The sequence below is a fragment of the Plecotus auritus genome (genome assembly GCF_963455305.1).
Source record: "Plecotus auritus genome assembly, chromosome: 6".
NCBI lineage: Eukaryota > Metazoa > Chordata > Mammalia > Chiroptera > Vespertilionidae > Plecotus > Plecotus auritus.
In genome coordinates, this window is record NC_137773.1 from 177213063 (window position 1) to 177227591 (window position 14529).

The 14529-nt window shown below is 61.1% G+C and overlaps 1 protein-coding gene across 2 annotated transcripts; it reads left to right on the plus strand.

The window, feature by feature from the left end:
• The first annotated feature begins 397 nt into the window (after window positions 1-397).
• MON1A (MON1 homolog A, secretory trafficking associated) lies at window positions 398-8436 on the plus strand. 2 transcript variants are annotated; one of them, XM_080672666.1, is made up of 6 exons: window positions 398-666; window positions 3961-4100; window positions 5228-5713; window positions 6553-7318; window positions 7945-8092; window positions 8187-8436. In XM_080672666.1, exons 2-6 carry the CDS (start codon window positions 3974-3976, stop codon window positions 8325-8327), a joined length of 1668 nt encoding a protein of 555 aa, XP_080528792.1. In that variant the 5' UTR covers window positions 398-666; window positions 3961-3973; the 3' UTR covers window positions 8328-8436. The 2 variants fall into 2 exon arrangements, with proteins under 2 accessions (XP_080528792.1, XP_080528793.1); XM_080672667.1 differs by lacking the exon at window positions 398-666 and adding an exon at window positions 862-981.
• The last annotated feature ends 6093 nt before the right edge of the window (window positions 8437-14529 follow it).

The window sequence follows — 14529 nt, forward strand, 5'->3', positions numbered from 1 at the left end:
TTAGAGCCTCTCCGTATAGCATTAAAACGTGGCTAAAAGTATGTGCTCCTGAGCAGCAACGGAAGAGCTTACATCCTTGCAGCCCGCTGAAGACATCGATAGAGCTCTCCAAGCCCCACGGCCCTCCGCAGTCACAGAGCCACGCCAACGCGCCTCTCTCCCCCGACATGCGCCTCTGGTGCGGAGGGCGGGGGGGCCGGGGGGCCGGGCCTCTGGTCCACTCGGGACTGGGACTTGGAGGAGGCGCTGGGCGTGACAGGACGCAGGAGAAGGCGCGGCGGGGCGAGACCGCCCCACCCGGATCACGGCCGGCCCGGGTGCTGCGGGGACCGGACGCCCCGCCCCCCGGCCCCGCGGGCGCCCGCGCTCTGCGGACTCCATTTCCCATCATGCAGCCGGAGACGGGCAGGGTCGGGCCAAGAGGCTGGAGCAGGGCCTCCGCGGGGAGAGGCGGGCGAGGGCAGGCTTCCTGGGCCGGCGGCCGGGCGACGGGCGGGGGGCGGGGGCGGTGGTCCGCGCTGTGGCCATGTCGGTGTCCACAGGGTGTCGTGGCCCCGCAAACCTGCGCTCTCAGTGCCGGCCCGGCCCGATCCCAGCGCCCTCCCGGGGGTCCGGCAGAGGGCAGTGACCGGCGTTCTGTGCGTCCTGGGGCCCCCGCAGAAACAGGTAGGTCCGACTGCCCACCCACGTGGCCTGGGGGCGCCGGGAGACTGGAGAGCTGTCATCCTTGGAGGGAGGGGCTTGGACGGCAGGTGGGGGGAAGGGGTCCTGCTGTCTGCGCTGCCTTCTGCGGTAGGAGGACAGGTTCTCTCCGGGGTCCTTTAGCCGGTTGGTCCCCCCAGCTGGGGGATACAAAAGGCGAGGCCTGGAGCCCCCCTTTGGCCGGGAGGGCGAAGTCCTGGAGCGGGCAGTGGCCAGGAAGGACCCGCCCCCCAATGCACACATTCCGCCCGCAGAGTTCTCTCTCCAAGATCCGCAGAGGTGACTGGGCTGAGCGGGGCAGCCCCTGAACGTGCCTTGGGCCTTGGGCCTTGGGCCTGTGCCCACGAGGGTGCTCTGACTCATTGTTGGGCTGCCCCTCGTCCTGGGTGAGCCACCCTCTCTGCGCTCGAGTTCGCTAGGGGTGGGCGCACAGCCTTTGTGGGAGAGGGGAGTGGCGAGTCCCAGGATACGCTCTCCGTCTGGAGGAAGCCTCCTGCGGAAGCACCTACACTCAGCCTCACCTGGGCCCTGTGTGCACCCCTCTCCCGGAGGCCACCCCCCAAAGGCTCAAGGCTGGATGGAACTCCCTCTAAGCAGGAAGAGGGAGCCAGCGGGGAGGGGCTTTGGCCCGGCCCCCTCCCCTTCAGGGCGGGCACCTGAGGGAGGGAGGCCTGGCTGCTGGCGTTGCTCCAGTCACCCCTGAGCACCTTTAGGCAAAGTAGCCCGGGGCTTCCAGAGAAGCTGCTTGAGGAGGGGCCCCCAGGGAGCACCTCATGTGGGACGGGTTCCAAGAGCCCTCTCGTGCTCAGCCGCTGCAGGCTCAGCCTCGCAGGAGCTTGGCTGTCCAGGTTATGGATCCAGTGGCGGGTGGGTGCGCTTTGCTCCCTGCCTGGTTTCCAGGGTGAGTGTCTGGAGAGCTGTTTGCTTCATCAGGGCTGCTGGCGGGGTCCCCAGTTGGCCTTGGAGATGCTGAGATGTCGCATGGTCTCAGGTGGCAGGGCAGCTGCGGTGAAGGGGGCGTTCACCAGCCCCGGCCGGCGGACCCTACCCCCACTCCATGTGGGTACTGCTCCGCCAGGCTTGACTCAGACACCTGAAGCCACGAGGTGTCTGGGCAGTGGCCCCAGGGGACGTTGGGGAAGCTGCTGTAGACCTTGTTGGGATCTGTGAGCCCCAGATGCAAGGCCCAAGGACAGGAACATGTGGCAGACCAAGGAGTCCAACTTGGGAGAGACTTCCAGGAGCAGCAGAGAGCGAATGAATGGTCTGTTCTTGCACGTCCGGGGCCCAGCCCTAGTCCCATAGACAGCTCTTTGGCCCCGTATCACAGGTGGGTCACTTCAGGCCGGAGCTCACTGGCCTCACAAGGTCAGAAACACGTTCTCCCAGGCCGGTTCACGCTGGGCCTGGCTCGAGGGGAGCAAACTCTCAGAGTTTTATTTTTTAAAAAAATATATTTTATTGATTTTTTTACAGAGAGGAAGAAAGAGGGATAGAGAGTTAGAAACATCGATGAGAGAGAAACATCGATCAGCTGCCTCTGGCACACCTCCTACTGGGGATGTGCCCGCAACCCAGGTACATGCCCTTGACCAGAATCGAACCCGGGACCTTTCAGTCCGCAGGCCGACGCTCTATCCACTGAGCCAAACCGGTTAGGGCTCTCAGAGTGTTTTACAGGGCAGAGACCACTGGGGGATCCGTGTTAAGTACAGCTACACGTGGTCTGAATGCTAAGTAAGAATAGTCATCATGTGTGAATGGCAGCAGCTGAGTGTACCGTGCCTGCTCTGCGCCGGGGTAACCAGATTACATGAATCATCTCATTTAATTCTCCACAGCCCGATGAATCTGTATTATCACTGTCCCCATTTTATAGATGAGAAAACTGAGACTTATGAAAGCAAACCAGGTTAACTCAGGTCCCTCTCCAGACACGTTCCTGACACTCGATTACTAGTGGGGACAAGTCTTCCCTGCAGGCGGGGCCTCCAGAGGCCACATGGCAAGTGCCTACATATCCAGAAAGAAAATGATTGCTCAACAATTTTTAAAAAATATATATTTTATTGATATTTTACAGAGAGAAAGGGAGAGGGATAGAGAGCTAGAAACATCGATGAGAGAGAAACATCGATCAGCTGCCTCCTGCACACCCCCCACTGGGGATGTGCCCACAACCAAGGTACATGCCCTTGACCGGAATCGAACCCGGGACCCTTCAGTCCGCAGGCCGACGCTCTATCCACTGAGCCAAACCGGTTTCGGCTCAACTCTTTTTTTAAAAAAAAATTTGCTTTTATTGATTTCAGAGAGAAAGGGAGAGGGAGAGAGAGAAACATCGATGATGAGAATCATTGATTGGCTGCCTCCTGCACGCCCCACACTGGGGATCTAGCCCGCAACCCGGGCCTGGGCCTGACTGGGAATTGAACTGTGACCTCCTGGTTCATAGGTCGATGCTCAGCCCCTGAGCCACGCCGGCCGGGCTCAGCTCCGTCTTGAATGGAGAACTGTGCTTGTTGGGCTGTTCAGTGAAAGGTATCAGGACAGAGAACTGTTTCAATTCCCAGCTCTCACGCCTCCTTCCTGCGGTGACATCGGGCCGGGTACTTCCTCCCCCAGCCTGGTTCCTTCATCTCTAGAGCTAGCCCCGAGGAGCGCCTGCCTGTGAGAGCAGTGGCCGGGAACCGCTGACTTAATCCACACCCCTTAGCGGCTGCCTAGGCATTCAATGAGCTTTACCTGCTGTTACCAGTTTGTAAAAAAAGCTACCTTTTATATACATTTAAAAAAAGACTAGAAGGAAATACACTAAAGTGTGAACAGTGGGAAATGTGCGTGGTGGGGAAATGACATCTTTTCTTTATACTATTTTTGTCCTTTTCAAGTTTTCGACAATGAATAGATAACCATGAATTCTTCCTTTTATGATCAGGAAAAGAACAGCGAGAGCAAGAGCGAGAGCGAGTGAGAGAGAGAGAGAGAGATTGAGCCCACAACCTGGGCATGTGCTGTGGCTGGGAATTGAACCTGTGACCTTTCAGTGCACGGGATGTTACTCAACCAACTGAGCCACATAGGTCAGGGCAACCAACTTCACTTTCTAGAGGGGAATACTCAGAGGCCACCCCCCCCCCCACCACCGAGGACTGAGCTGGGTCCTGGGAGGGACACTTCATCGCTCTTAATGATGCCAGTGTTCCCTGCCAACAGCACCTCCCCTTCCTCTGGATGATGCCTTTCGTTTGCCCACAGGAGGTCCGAAGGGATGGCTGCTGACATGCCGAGGAAGAGAAGCAGCGAGTGCCCCGACGGCACCTTGGCTCCTGCAGATGGGCAGAGTGCGGACAGAGCCGAGAGCCCCACCCCAGGGCTGGCCCAGGGAATGGAGCCAGGTACGGGCAGGGTGTGCAGAGCTGGCCGCTAGAGCAGCCTACGGGTCGGCCTGGATTCCCTCCACTCTCTCCCTCCCATGCCATCGAGTGTGTGCTCAGCTCACTGGGCGTTTTGTCAGATGCTGGGGGTCCTGCAGGGGCCCGAGCGCGGTCTGCTTCCTGCCCTCCTCTGCGCACACTTCGGCCCCGCTCCCCGCTCCCCGCTCCCCGGGCTGCCTGCCCCCAGCCTGGGCTCCTCCCTGCCATCCCGAGTCTGAATGTCGCCTCCTCGCGAGGCAGGCCTGCTCTGTACAGAACACTCGTCATTTTGTAATTTTATTTTTGATGTACGTGTTGCCCATCTCTCTCTGAGCTCTGAGCACAGAGCAGTTGTGTCCTCAATGCCTAGTACAGCGCTGAACTCATAATAGAGACCCAAAATATATCTGTTGAGTTATTCTGTCAAAAAAAACAAACACCAGAAGAGGAAGACTGACAAGGTCCCAGGGGGAGTCACAGGCTAGTGGGCCCTTTCAGTGGCGTGGCCTTCTCCCAGGGGGAGATTCACTGAGCACAGGGGCATCCAGGGCAGGGGGACCGGGCACACCGCAGTGAACAGCCAGCTTCGGGCCCGTGGGGGGGACCCCATCCCAGTTGGGGAGAAGGACAGTCACCAACAGGAGATCTTCGGGAGGGAGGTATACAGTGCTGGGCTCGGAGGTCAGGTGAGGAGGCAGCTAGCATCTTTGCCGAGAGCTGACAGAGCAGGCCGTGCGAGGGGCTGGGGGCGCCTCCCGGGCGGAGGGAGGAGCAGGTGCAGAAGCCCTGGGGGAGGTGGGCGGTGCTGAGTGTGGCCACGGAGCGGGTGGACAGAGGCCCGTGTGCCTGCCATGGACAAGGCTGTCAGATGAGCGTGAGGGAGGCGGGCAGACAGCAGCTGCCCCAGCCATGAGGGCCTTGGGCCTGGCCCCCCCGTGTGACGGGCGGAGGAGCCTGGTGGCCAGTGAGTGGCAGGCGGACCGTAGCAGAGGGAAGAGGGACTTGCCTCATGGAGACGGCCAGTCACGCTAGCGCGTCTGGGAGACACCTTGCTGGCGAGGGGCCTGCCGGCGGCTGCTGCTCTAAGCACTGGTGCTCTCGGCTGGCAGGTGCCGGGCAGGAGGGTGCCATGTTCGTCCACGCCCGTTCCTACGAGGACCTGACTGAACCGGAGAACGGGGCGGCTCCCGGGGAGAGTCCCGAGGAGGGTGCCGGGGGGCCAGCCCCACTGCCTGCGGACATGCGCCAGATCAGCCAGGACTTCAGTGAGCTGAGCACCCAGCTGACAGGCGTGGCCCGGGACCTGCAGGAGGAGATGCTGCCAGGAAGCTCCGAGGACTGGGCGGAACCCCCGGGGGCCTCGGGGAGACCGGCCACAGAGTCCCCCAGGGAGGGCGCGGGAGAGGGGGACGAAGAGGAGGCCGCGGAGGCCTGGCGGCTGCACCAGAAGCACGTGTTCGTGCTGAGCGAGGCGGGGAAGCCCGTGTACTCCCGCTACGGGTCAGAGGAAGCCCTGTCCAGCACCATGGGGGTCATGGTGGCCCTGGTGTCCTTCCTGGAGGCCGACAAGAACGCCATTCGCTCCATCCACGCGGGTGAGCCACCTGAGGGGGCTGGGAGGGCTCCCCTGGCCATGGCCACTTCCCAGCGGGGTTGGACTCCCGGGGCCTAGCAGGGGTCCTCAAACTGCGGCCCGCGGGCCACATGCGGCCCGCCGAGGACATGGATCCGGCCCGCCGGGGGCCGCTGCCTGTCCTGCTTAGCCGCCGACGCGTCCCGGGCCCGCAGTGCGCATAGGAATTTGTTCATAGTTTTTTTTTTAAACTATAGTCCGGCCCTCCAACGGTCTGAGGGACAGTGCACTGACCCCCTGTTTAAAAAGTTTGGGGACCCCTGAGCTAGAGGGTGGGCTGTGCTGTGCGGCCCCGGGAAGGCCCTCCACGCACTGTCTCCAGGTCTTATCTGAACAGCCAATAACACCCTGACCACCCCCTAGGGCTGTGGAGGCCGAAGGTGGCTCTGATGTGGGCTTTGGCCTTGGAGAGGGCGGGAAGCCTGGGGAGGTGACCCAAAACCCCAGGTCCTGAGACCCCCCCCCCCCAGCTCTTCTTGCCATTTAGCATGGCAATGAGTGTTTTTCTGAAGCGCTTCCCGATTTCAGCTGGTGCTAGTCTGTGAGGCAAGTTGCAGGGACAGGGCCGGGCTCCCTCAGGGAAAGGGGGCCGTGAGCGGCTGTTTTTCTCACTATCCTGAAGCCCCTACTGTGTGCAGAGCTCAGAGGATGGAGCCATCTGGGGGTGGAGAGGATGGGGAAGGCCACAAGGAGCCAGGAGGCAGGGCTCCGAGGGAGTTGGGTGAAGCCAATCCAGGAGGGCTTCCTCGAGGGGCTGCAGCTGACGTCCCCGCTCCCCTCCCCGCCCCCCCCCCCCCCCAGATGGCTACAAAGTAGTGTTCGTGCGCCGGAGCCCCCTGGTGCTGGTGGCGGTGGCGCGCACGCGGCAGTCGGCGCAGGAGCTGACGCAGGAGCTGCTGTACATCTACTACCAGATCCTGAGCCTCCTGACGGGCGCGCAGCTGAGCCACATCTTCCAGCAGAAGCAGAACTACGACCTGCGGCGCCTGCTCTCGGGCTCGGAGCGCATCACCGACAACCTGCTGCAGCTCATGGCGCGGGACCCCAGCTTCCTGATGGGCGCGGCGCGCTGCCTGCCCCTGGCGGCGGCCGTGCGGGACGCGGTGAGCGCCAGCCTGCAGCAGGCCCGCGCGCGCAGCCTCGTCTTCTCCATCCTGCTGGCCCGCAACCAGCTCGTGGCGCTCGTGCGCCGCCGAGACCAGTTCCTGCACCCCATCGACCTGCACCTGCTCTTCAACCTCATCAGCTCCTCCTCGTCCTTCCGCGAGGGCGAGGCCTGGACGCCCGTGTGCCTGCCCAAGTTCAACGCGGCCGGCTTCTTCCACGCGCACATCTCCTACCTGGAGCCCGACACCGACCTGTGCCTGCTGCTCGTCTCCACCGACCGCGAGGACTTCTTCGCCGTCTCGGACTGCCGCCGCCGCTTCCAGGAGCGCCTGCGCAAGCGCGGGGCCCACGTGGCGCTGCGGGAGGCGCTGCGCACGCCCTGCTACAGCGTGGCCCAGGTGGGCATCCCCGACCTGCGCCACTTCCTCTACAAGTCCAAGAGCTCAGGACTCTTCACCAGGTGAGGGAGCCGGGCTGGGGAGCGGGCTGGGGGGGCCTGAGCCAGCGCGGAAACTCTGGGAGCGGAGCGACTCCGCGTCTGTTGTACGCTGACCCCTAATGCCCTCCTCTCCACGGGCACACACCTCTACTTACTACCTGGGCGGCCCGGAAACGCCCGAGGCACCGGGGAAGGAAGCTGGAACAGAAGTCTCGGCCCCTTGTCCTGGAGTCACTGCCTCAGGGGTCCCTGGTCCAGCCCAGGATGGGGGCTCCTCCCCTCCTCCAGCAGCGTTGCTGAGGCTAGATGGGGCTGCTTCTGTCTCCCCTCACCCCTTTGGGGTCCAGAGAGTTCCCAGCTCACCTTCCCTCCACTTCAGACCTGTCCCTCTGTCTTGGACACTTAAACTCCCACTGGCCTCTCTCAAGGGAGGGTCAGCAAAGATGCCATGAACTTGGGGGAGAACAGGCCTCTAGTCTGGGTGAGCCCAGCCCCTCCTGGGGAGTCTTCTGTGGTGGGGAGGCAATGCCCTGTCCTGGGGGAGCATTTGGAGGGTAGGACACGTGGCGGCCAGGAACGGGTGTTTCTAGATCTGCAGAGCAGGCAGTGGCAGTCCGGCCTTTTCACACCCACTCCCCCACCTCCAGCCCTGAAATGGAGGCCCCGTACTCCAGTGAGGAGGAGCAGGAGCGGCTGCTGGGCCTCTACCAGTACCTGCACAGCCGAGCCCACAATGCCTCCCGCCCCCTCAAGACCATCTACTACACAGGCCCCAACGAGAACCTCCTGGCCTGGGTAAGGCGGCCCGGGACGAGCCGGGCTTGGGGTCCTGGCAGGGGCCGCAGGGCGTGTCTAACCCCCGGGTGATCACCCTGTGCCCCTCCTTCAGGTGACAGGTGCCTTTGAGCTCTACATGTGCTACAGCCCGCTGGGGACCAAGGCGTCCGCGGTGGACGCCATCCATAAGCTGATGCGCTGGATCCGCAAGGAAGAAGACCGCCTCTTCATCCTGACGCCCCTCACCTATTGACAGGAATGCGTGTGGGCCGTGGAAGCCCTGGAACCAGGCGGGGCTGGCCCTCGGGCCCAGGCGGCAGGCAGGGACTGGGTGCGTGCATTAAAGTGCTTTGGGGAAGACGTGTGTGGGGCCTTGGCCTTGATTCCTTTGCTCACTCACTCTCGCTCACAGACACCGGGTCCTCCGCCCCCGCCCGCCCGCCCTCCCTCCCTCCCTCGACCAGCATCAGGCCGTGTGAGCTCAGAGTGGGACCCTGGGCCTGAGCTGTTTTCATTCCGCTGAAGTCCCACCACACGTAAAGGTTTCCCTAGCATCCCACTGGCTTTGCCCCTCCCAGCCCTTCCCCCACACTGAGTCCCCTGTGCCTCCCCTCACTCCTGAGTGGGCCCCCGAGGACCAGTAACCACTGGAAGCCCCGGCTGCGGCTCTGCCCCATGGGTTGCTGTCGCTGGGTGGGGGCAGGGCTGAATAAGGTGGGGACGGTCAGCCCTGGCACAGCCGGGAGCCCCGGAGGCTGAGCAGGGAAGGCCCAGCCTCGGCCACTCTCTCCTGAGACCCTCCCTGGGCAGAGCTCAGGGCGCGGTGCGGGAGCCTCTCCCTGCTGCCCAGGGGCCTCCTCGTTCTGCCACAGCGTGACCACCTCCCTGGCGCGGGGAGTGGAAGACGGGAAGTGTTTATCAGAGAACAGCGTCCGCTGTGTATGTCTTCAGACTAGCGTGAGTCACGCTCATCAGCCTGAGAGCTGGGCCAAAATATCTGCGCAGAAACCAAGCCATGTGGGGAGTGTCCGTGTGGGTGGCCTCGGCGAAGGTGCCCCGGAAGGGTCCTACTTCACTGTCCCAGGAAATGGCAGCATAGCCCCTGCCCCTGGTCCCGCCCCGCTCCCGGTAGAACGAGGACGGCAGCAGGCCGCCTGCCTAGAGCCCCAAAGCCCTCGGGAGCGGCCACAGCCTCGCTGCCTGCCCTGCACACGTGCCCTGGCGGCTTTTCTGCCTGTTTCCTGCTGTCCCTCCCCTTGCTCCTGGCCAAGGCTGCAGACCACTGCCTCCGGGGCCGGGGGAGGCCGGGCCAGAGTCCCCAGCTGCTACCGGTGATCTGTCAGCAGGCGGCCGAGGTGTCCTTGTTGGCGGTCCTGACCCTGCCGGACTCAGCTTCTCCTCCCAGTTCCGGTGGGATGAGGGGTGGCCACAGTGAGAGGAGTGTGTGTACCTCGGACAGCGGACACCTGGGGGTGTGGGTTTATCTGGGGGTCGGGGCGGGATGACAGGCAAGCAGGGAAGGTGCTCCTGGTGGAGGAAGCAGTCTGTGCAAAGGGAAGGACCGGGGGAAGGACCTGGTAGGACCGGTTCACAGTGAAGCCGGAGTAGTCTCCAAGGCCTCGGGCTCTCAAACTCCAGGTGAGAGCCACCGAGGGTGCTGCCGCTGAGGTGGTGGGTTCTGCCGTGGTGAGGGGGGGCCCCGGCTGCCTCTAAGGTGGTCCCTGGCTGGAGGAAGAGGCGGGCACTAGTTCTCGAGGGGAGGGAGAGCCCAAAGAGGGCAGAATGGCCAGCGCTCCTTGGAGGTGGCAGCTGCACGGCCCTTGGACCGGCCGTGAGCCAAGCCGAGGCCAGGCTTTGTGAGTTCGCCTGGGGGAGACTTGGGCGCTGCAGGCCCCTGACCTGGCTCCCCCACAGGGCTTGCCTGCCTCCGCCTCTACAGCTGGGGAGGAGGACAGGCGCTCCTGCGGACACCTGCGGGCCGGTGACCCAGCTGTAGGCGACGAGACACCGGCCTGGGGCAGCCAGCAGCGTGGCCACACGGTGGCAGCAGAGAACCAGCTGTTAACTGCTGCGCTCCACCCCGAAGGGGCGGGCGGGGTGACTCAGAGTGTCTGGGGGCGGGACACAGGTCCCAGGAACCGGCGTCTCGCCCTGGCTGGCATGACTCAGTGGTGAGAGCTCAGCCTGCACACAAAAGGGTCGTGGGCTCCATTCCAGATCAAGGGCGGGCCAGGGTCCTGTGCGGGAGGCTCTGCGTGTCTCCATCCATGTTTCTCTCTCTCCCCTTCCCTCCCACGCCTCTGCTCCAGGCGGAGAACATTTCATTCCGGGTCTGCCCCGCCTGACTACCTTTAGACACGGTGACTGCGGAACACGGGAGCCGTGCCATGATTTTCCTTGCGTGTGTACTCATTTCCGGCCGATTCTGGTTAGAGAAGGGAGTGCCTTTACATTACCCCAGGCACTGGGCTCCCCCCCACCCCGCCGGCACTGGGTGTGGCCACACAGGTGCTCCTTCCGCTCTCTGTCACCACGTGCTCGGCATGGAGGCAGAGTCGTCCAGCACTAGAAATGGGGGAGGGGGAGGTCAGTTACCCAGAATGAACTATGATGGGGTGGATGTAGCATAGCGTCTGTGAGACCCCCAAAATGGGACTGGCACTGCCTGGATCAGGAAGGCTCCCTGGAGGAGGTGCCACCCAAGCTGCAGAGGAGAAAGGGGAAGGGTGCTCCTGGAAGGAGGAGCAAGGAGTAGGGGCGGGAGAGGAGGTTACAGCTCCGAGGGCTCCTCTCTCCCCTACTCCCCTCACTCTTCAAAGCCCTGGTGTTGTAGGCGGAGCAAGGACAACGGGCCAGGTGCAGGTCACCAGGATGGAAAGCCCAGGTGCAAAGGACAGTTGTGGGGTGGGGGGGGCTCTCCCCCAGGTGCCTTTCCCTCCCCTCACACATCGCTGGTGTGGACCCCCTGACCTTTTCTCTCTGGAGATAGAACGTCCAGGCCTCAGTTGTATTTCCGCTCCAGGCCCCGATAAGCAACAAGAGCAGCTGACGGGTGACGTCAGGCCCAGCTGCATGGATTAATGACCCCTGCCGGGCAAGGACTCACGGGAAAGCTGCCCAAGAGCCTACTGAGATCTTCTGAGGGGACCTCCTGTAGCATCTCCACCCCAATCTCCACCCTCAAAACCCTTAGGACCAGGCCCCAGGCCTTTCCCTTCCCCCTCTCTCTCCCCGTCCCTGCCCCAGGCACGTAGCCATTGGCTTCCTCACTCCCAAGCTCCTAGGGCCCTTCCTTTACCGCGACTCCTTTCCTAAGCCCATTTCTTCTGGGAATTACTTTCCCACCTGTGACTTACCAAACAAATGATCTCTCACGGTTTGGGTCTTGGCTCTGAATTCTCTCCTAGCCGGAACCCAAGACTGAGGTTGCTGCACCAGGTTTGGTCTCACGCCATTGGTGAGAGAGCCAGGCTTCACACGTCCTCAGACCAAGGCCATCCTGGGAGTTTCCCGCCCTCCAGGGTCCAGGCCCCCGTGGCTGAGGGGGCTGCGAGGTGGAGGGTGTCCCCCAGGGCCCCTCTTTGGTGTTAGGGGGGACCAGTGTCAATGTAAGAAATGTTCAAACCTGTAGAGAATTTTTATGACTTTATTTGAGCCCAACTGATGACAATTGCCGGGAAGTAAAATCTCAATGGATTGAGAAAATGGCAGGTTTGCACTTTATTTTAAATATATTTTTTATTGATTTCAGAGAGGAAGGGGGAGGTAGAGAGACAGAAACATCAATGATGAATCAGTGATTGGCTGCCTCCTGCACGCCCCCTACTGGGGACCCAGCTCACAACCAGGGCATGTGCCCTTGCCCGGAATCGAAACCCAGGACATTGACGGGTATAGGATAGTTAACAATGAACATGTGTAACACACAGAGATGGGGCAGACAGATAACAATGAGGGTTTCTGTAGTCTCCTGTTCTCCCTCTCCCTGAGCTTGTGCCCTGAGGGGTCTAGAGAAAGGGATTACTCAGACCTTCCAATGTTCTTTGGTGCAAAAAGAAAACAGACTCAGGTAAGGTAAAGATTAACCTTCGTCAAAGATACCGGCCTAGGACCGGACTTCCCATCCTGACTCACTTTTAGGAAGTGTTCATTTCAGACCCTCCTTTGTGGTTTCTTCCGGTCTCTGGGTTTGTAAGGCCACCACGCAGGCCTCCCCGGAGCTTGTCGGGTCCAGTATGTGGCCCCCCTTTTCCCACAAGGATCACATGAGAAGCTGTGGGGAAGGTGACATGAAGTTCACTGGTGCCAGATGAAGGGGGAGGGAGAAAGCAGAGAGACACAAACTTTTTTTCTTTTCTTTTTAGAATCCTCACCCAAGGATATGTTCTTACCAATTTTTTATTTTATTTTATTTTTTTAAAATATATTTTATTGATATTTTACAGAGAGGAAGGGAGAGGGAGAGAGAGCTAGAAACATCGATGAGAGAGAAACATCGATCAGCTGCCTCCTGCACACCCCCCACTGGGGATGTGCCCGCAACCAAGGTACATGCCCTTGACCGGAATCGAACCCGGGACCCTTCAGGCCGCAGGCCGACGCTCTATCCACTGAGCCAAACCGGTTTCGGCCAATTTTTTTTTTTTTAGAGAGAGAGGAAGGGAAAGAGAGAAACATCGATCAGTTGTCGACCAAACCCACAACCTAGGTATGTGCCTGGATCCAGAATTGAACCCGAAACCTCCTGGTGTACAGGACGGCTCTAACCAACCGAGCGAGCCACCCACCGGGGGCCAAACTCCTTCTACGTGGATAGTTAATAATTAACGTGTTCAGTACACAGAGCTGGTACTTGGGGAACCAGCTAACAATGAGGGGTTCTGGGGTCTCGTGCTCTGTGCTCTGTGCTGTGGAAGTGCCCTGAGGGGTCTCAGAGGCTCAGAGACAATAGACAAGACCACTTCAGGGAAGAGGTCCTTTGTCAAGGCAGCTCCAGGCCTAGGCTGTGACTACCCACCATGACCCACTTCTGGTTGGGAATTTTATGTTCAGACCATCCTGCGGTTACTTTCAGGCTCTGAGCTTGTAGGGCCCCCCCTGCTGGCTACCCCTGGGCTTGTCAGGCCAGGTAAGCCTGCAGCGGTCGGCAAACTCATTAGTCAACAGAGCCAAATACCAACAGGACAATGACTGAAATTTCTTTGGGGAGCCACATTTTTTAAACTTAAACTATATAGGTAGGTACATTGTTATTAACTTAATTAGGGTACTCCTAAGCTGGCCTCTGCTAAAAACTCAAGGGGCCAAAGAGCCGCACGTGGCTTGCGAGCCGCAGTTTGCCGACCACGGAGTTAAGGGAAGATAAGGGGGGGAGGGGCTGAGGTCCAGGTGAGAGATGGCAAGAGCAGACCTAAGTTGCCTCCTCTCCCTGCCACGCCCCCTTATATCCAGTCTGGGGGAAGAGCTCTGGGCTACCACCTAGTGAGACTACAGCCTTATTTAAAAAAATATATATATATATTTCATTTATTTCAGAGAGGAAGGGAGAGGGCGAGAGAGATAGAAACACCAATGATGAGAGAGAATATTGATTAGCGCCTCCTGCATGCCTCCTACTGGGTTTTGAACCTACAACCCGGGCACGTGCCCTGACCAGGAATTGAACCGTGACCTCCTGGTTCCTAGGTCGGTGCTCAGCCCCTGAGCACATCCACTGGGCTGCATCCTCATTTTTGAGGGAGAGACTTGAGACCCAGCAGGTTCGAGGTGCCGCCGCTTCCCCCAGAGCAGAGGCTGCTGGAGCAGAGCCGAGGGGAAGGCCGGCATTGTGTCCTGCCCCATATTACAGCGTCCACACCCTGAGGCACAGATAAGGGGACCAGAACTTGGGTTGGGCCTCCACATCAGCCCCTCCTGACTCTACTGTCCAGCCAGCCGGCCTGGCCTCAGCGTGTAACCCCTCCGTCCACAGGCCGGCAGGGTGCAGCCCACCTCCCTCTGACCCCATCCTATTGCTGACAGCCCAGGGCAAGCCAGGAGGGATGGCCCCTGCCCGCAGAGGATGGGGTCACTCGGGGGCCCCTCACCTCTCTCCTCTGATCCTGCACACATTCCTGGTCTCTTCCCCACACGGTGGGGTCCCCAGGCCCTGCCCGGGAACCAGCGTGGGAGGTGTTGCTGTAACAAGGGCACCAAGAGAAGAAATGAGTCAGGTGATCCTCGAAACCTCACCGCCCCCTCCTCACTGCGGCCCAGGGCCTCGGGTCCGGGATAGGACGGCTCGGGCCTGCTCATCTGCTCCAGGCCACCCCTGCGCACCCAGCCCCAGGCCGCTGAGAAAGGCGCCCGGGAGCCGGAGCCGGACGTCCCAGCGCCCGGAGATCGGCTGGGCGGGGCTGGCCCGGCTTCCCACAGGCCCCGCCTCCGCCCCGCCCCGCCCGCCCGCCCGCCCGCGA

Coding starts and splice junctions, on each gene's coding strand:
- MON1A (XM_080672666.1), top strand. CDS start 3,974: ATGGCTGCTGACATGCCGAGGAAGAGAAGCAGCGAGTGCCCCGACGGC. Junction 5,714..6,552: donor CATTCGCTCCATCCACGCGG/GTGAGCCACCTG, acceptor CCCCCCCCCCAG/ATGGCTACAAAGTAGTGTTC. Junction 7,319..7,944: donor AGCTCAGGACTCTTCACCAG/GTGAGGGAGCCG, acceptor CCCCACCTCCAG/CCCTGAAATGGAGGCCCCGT.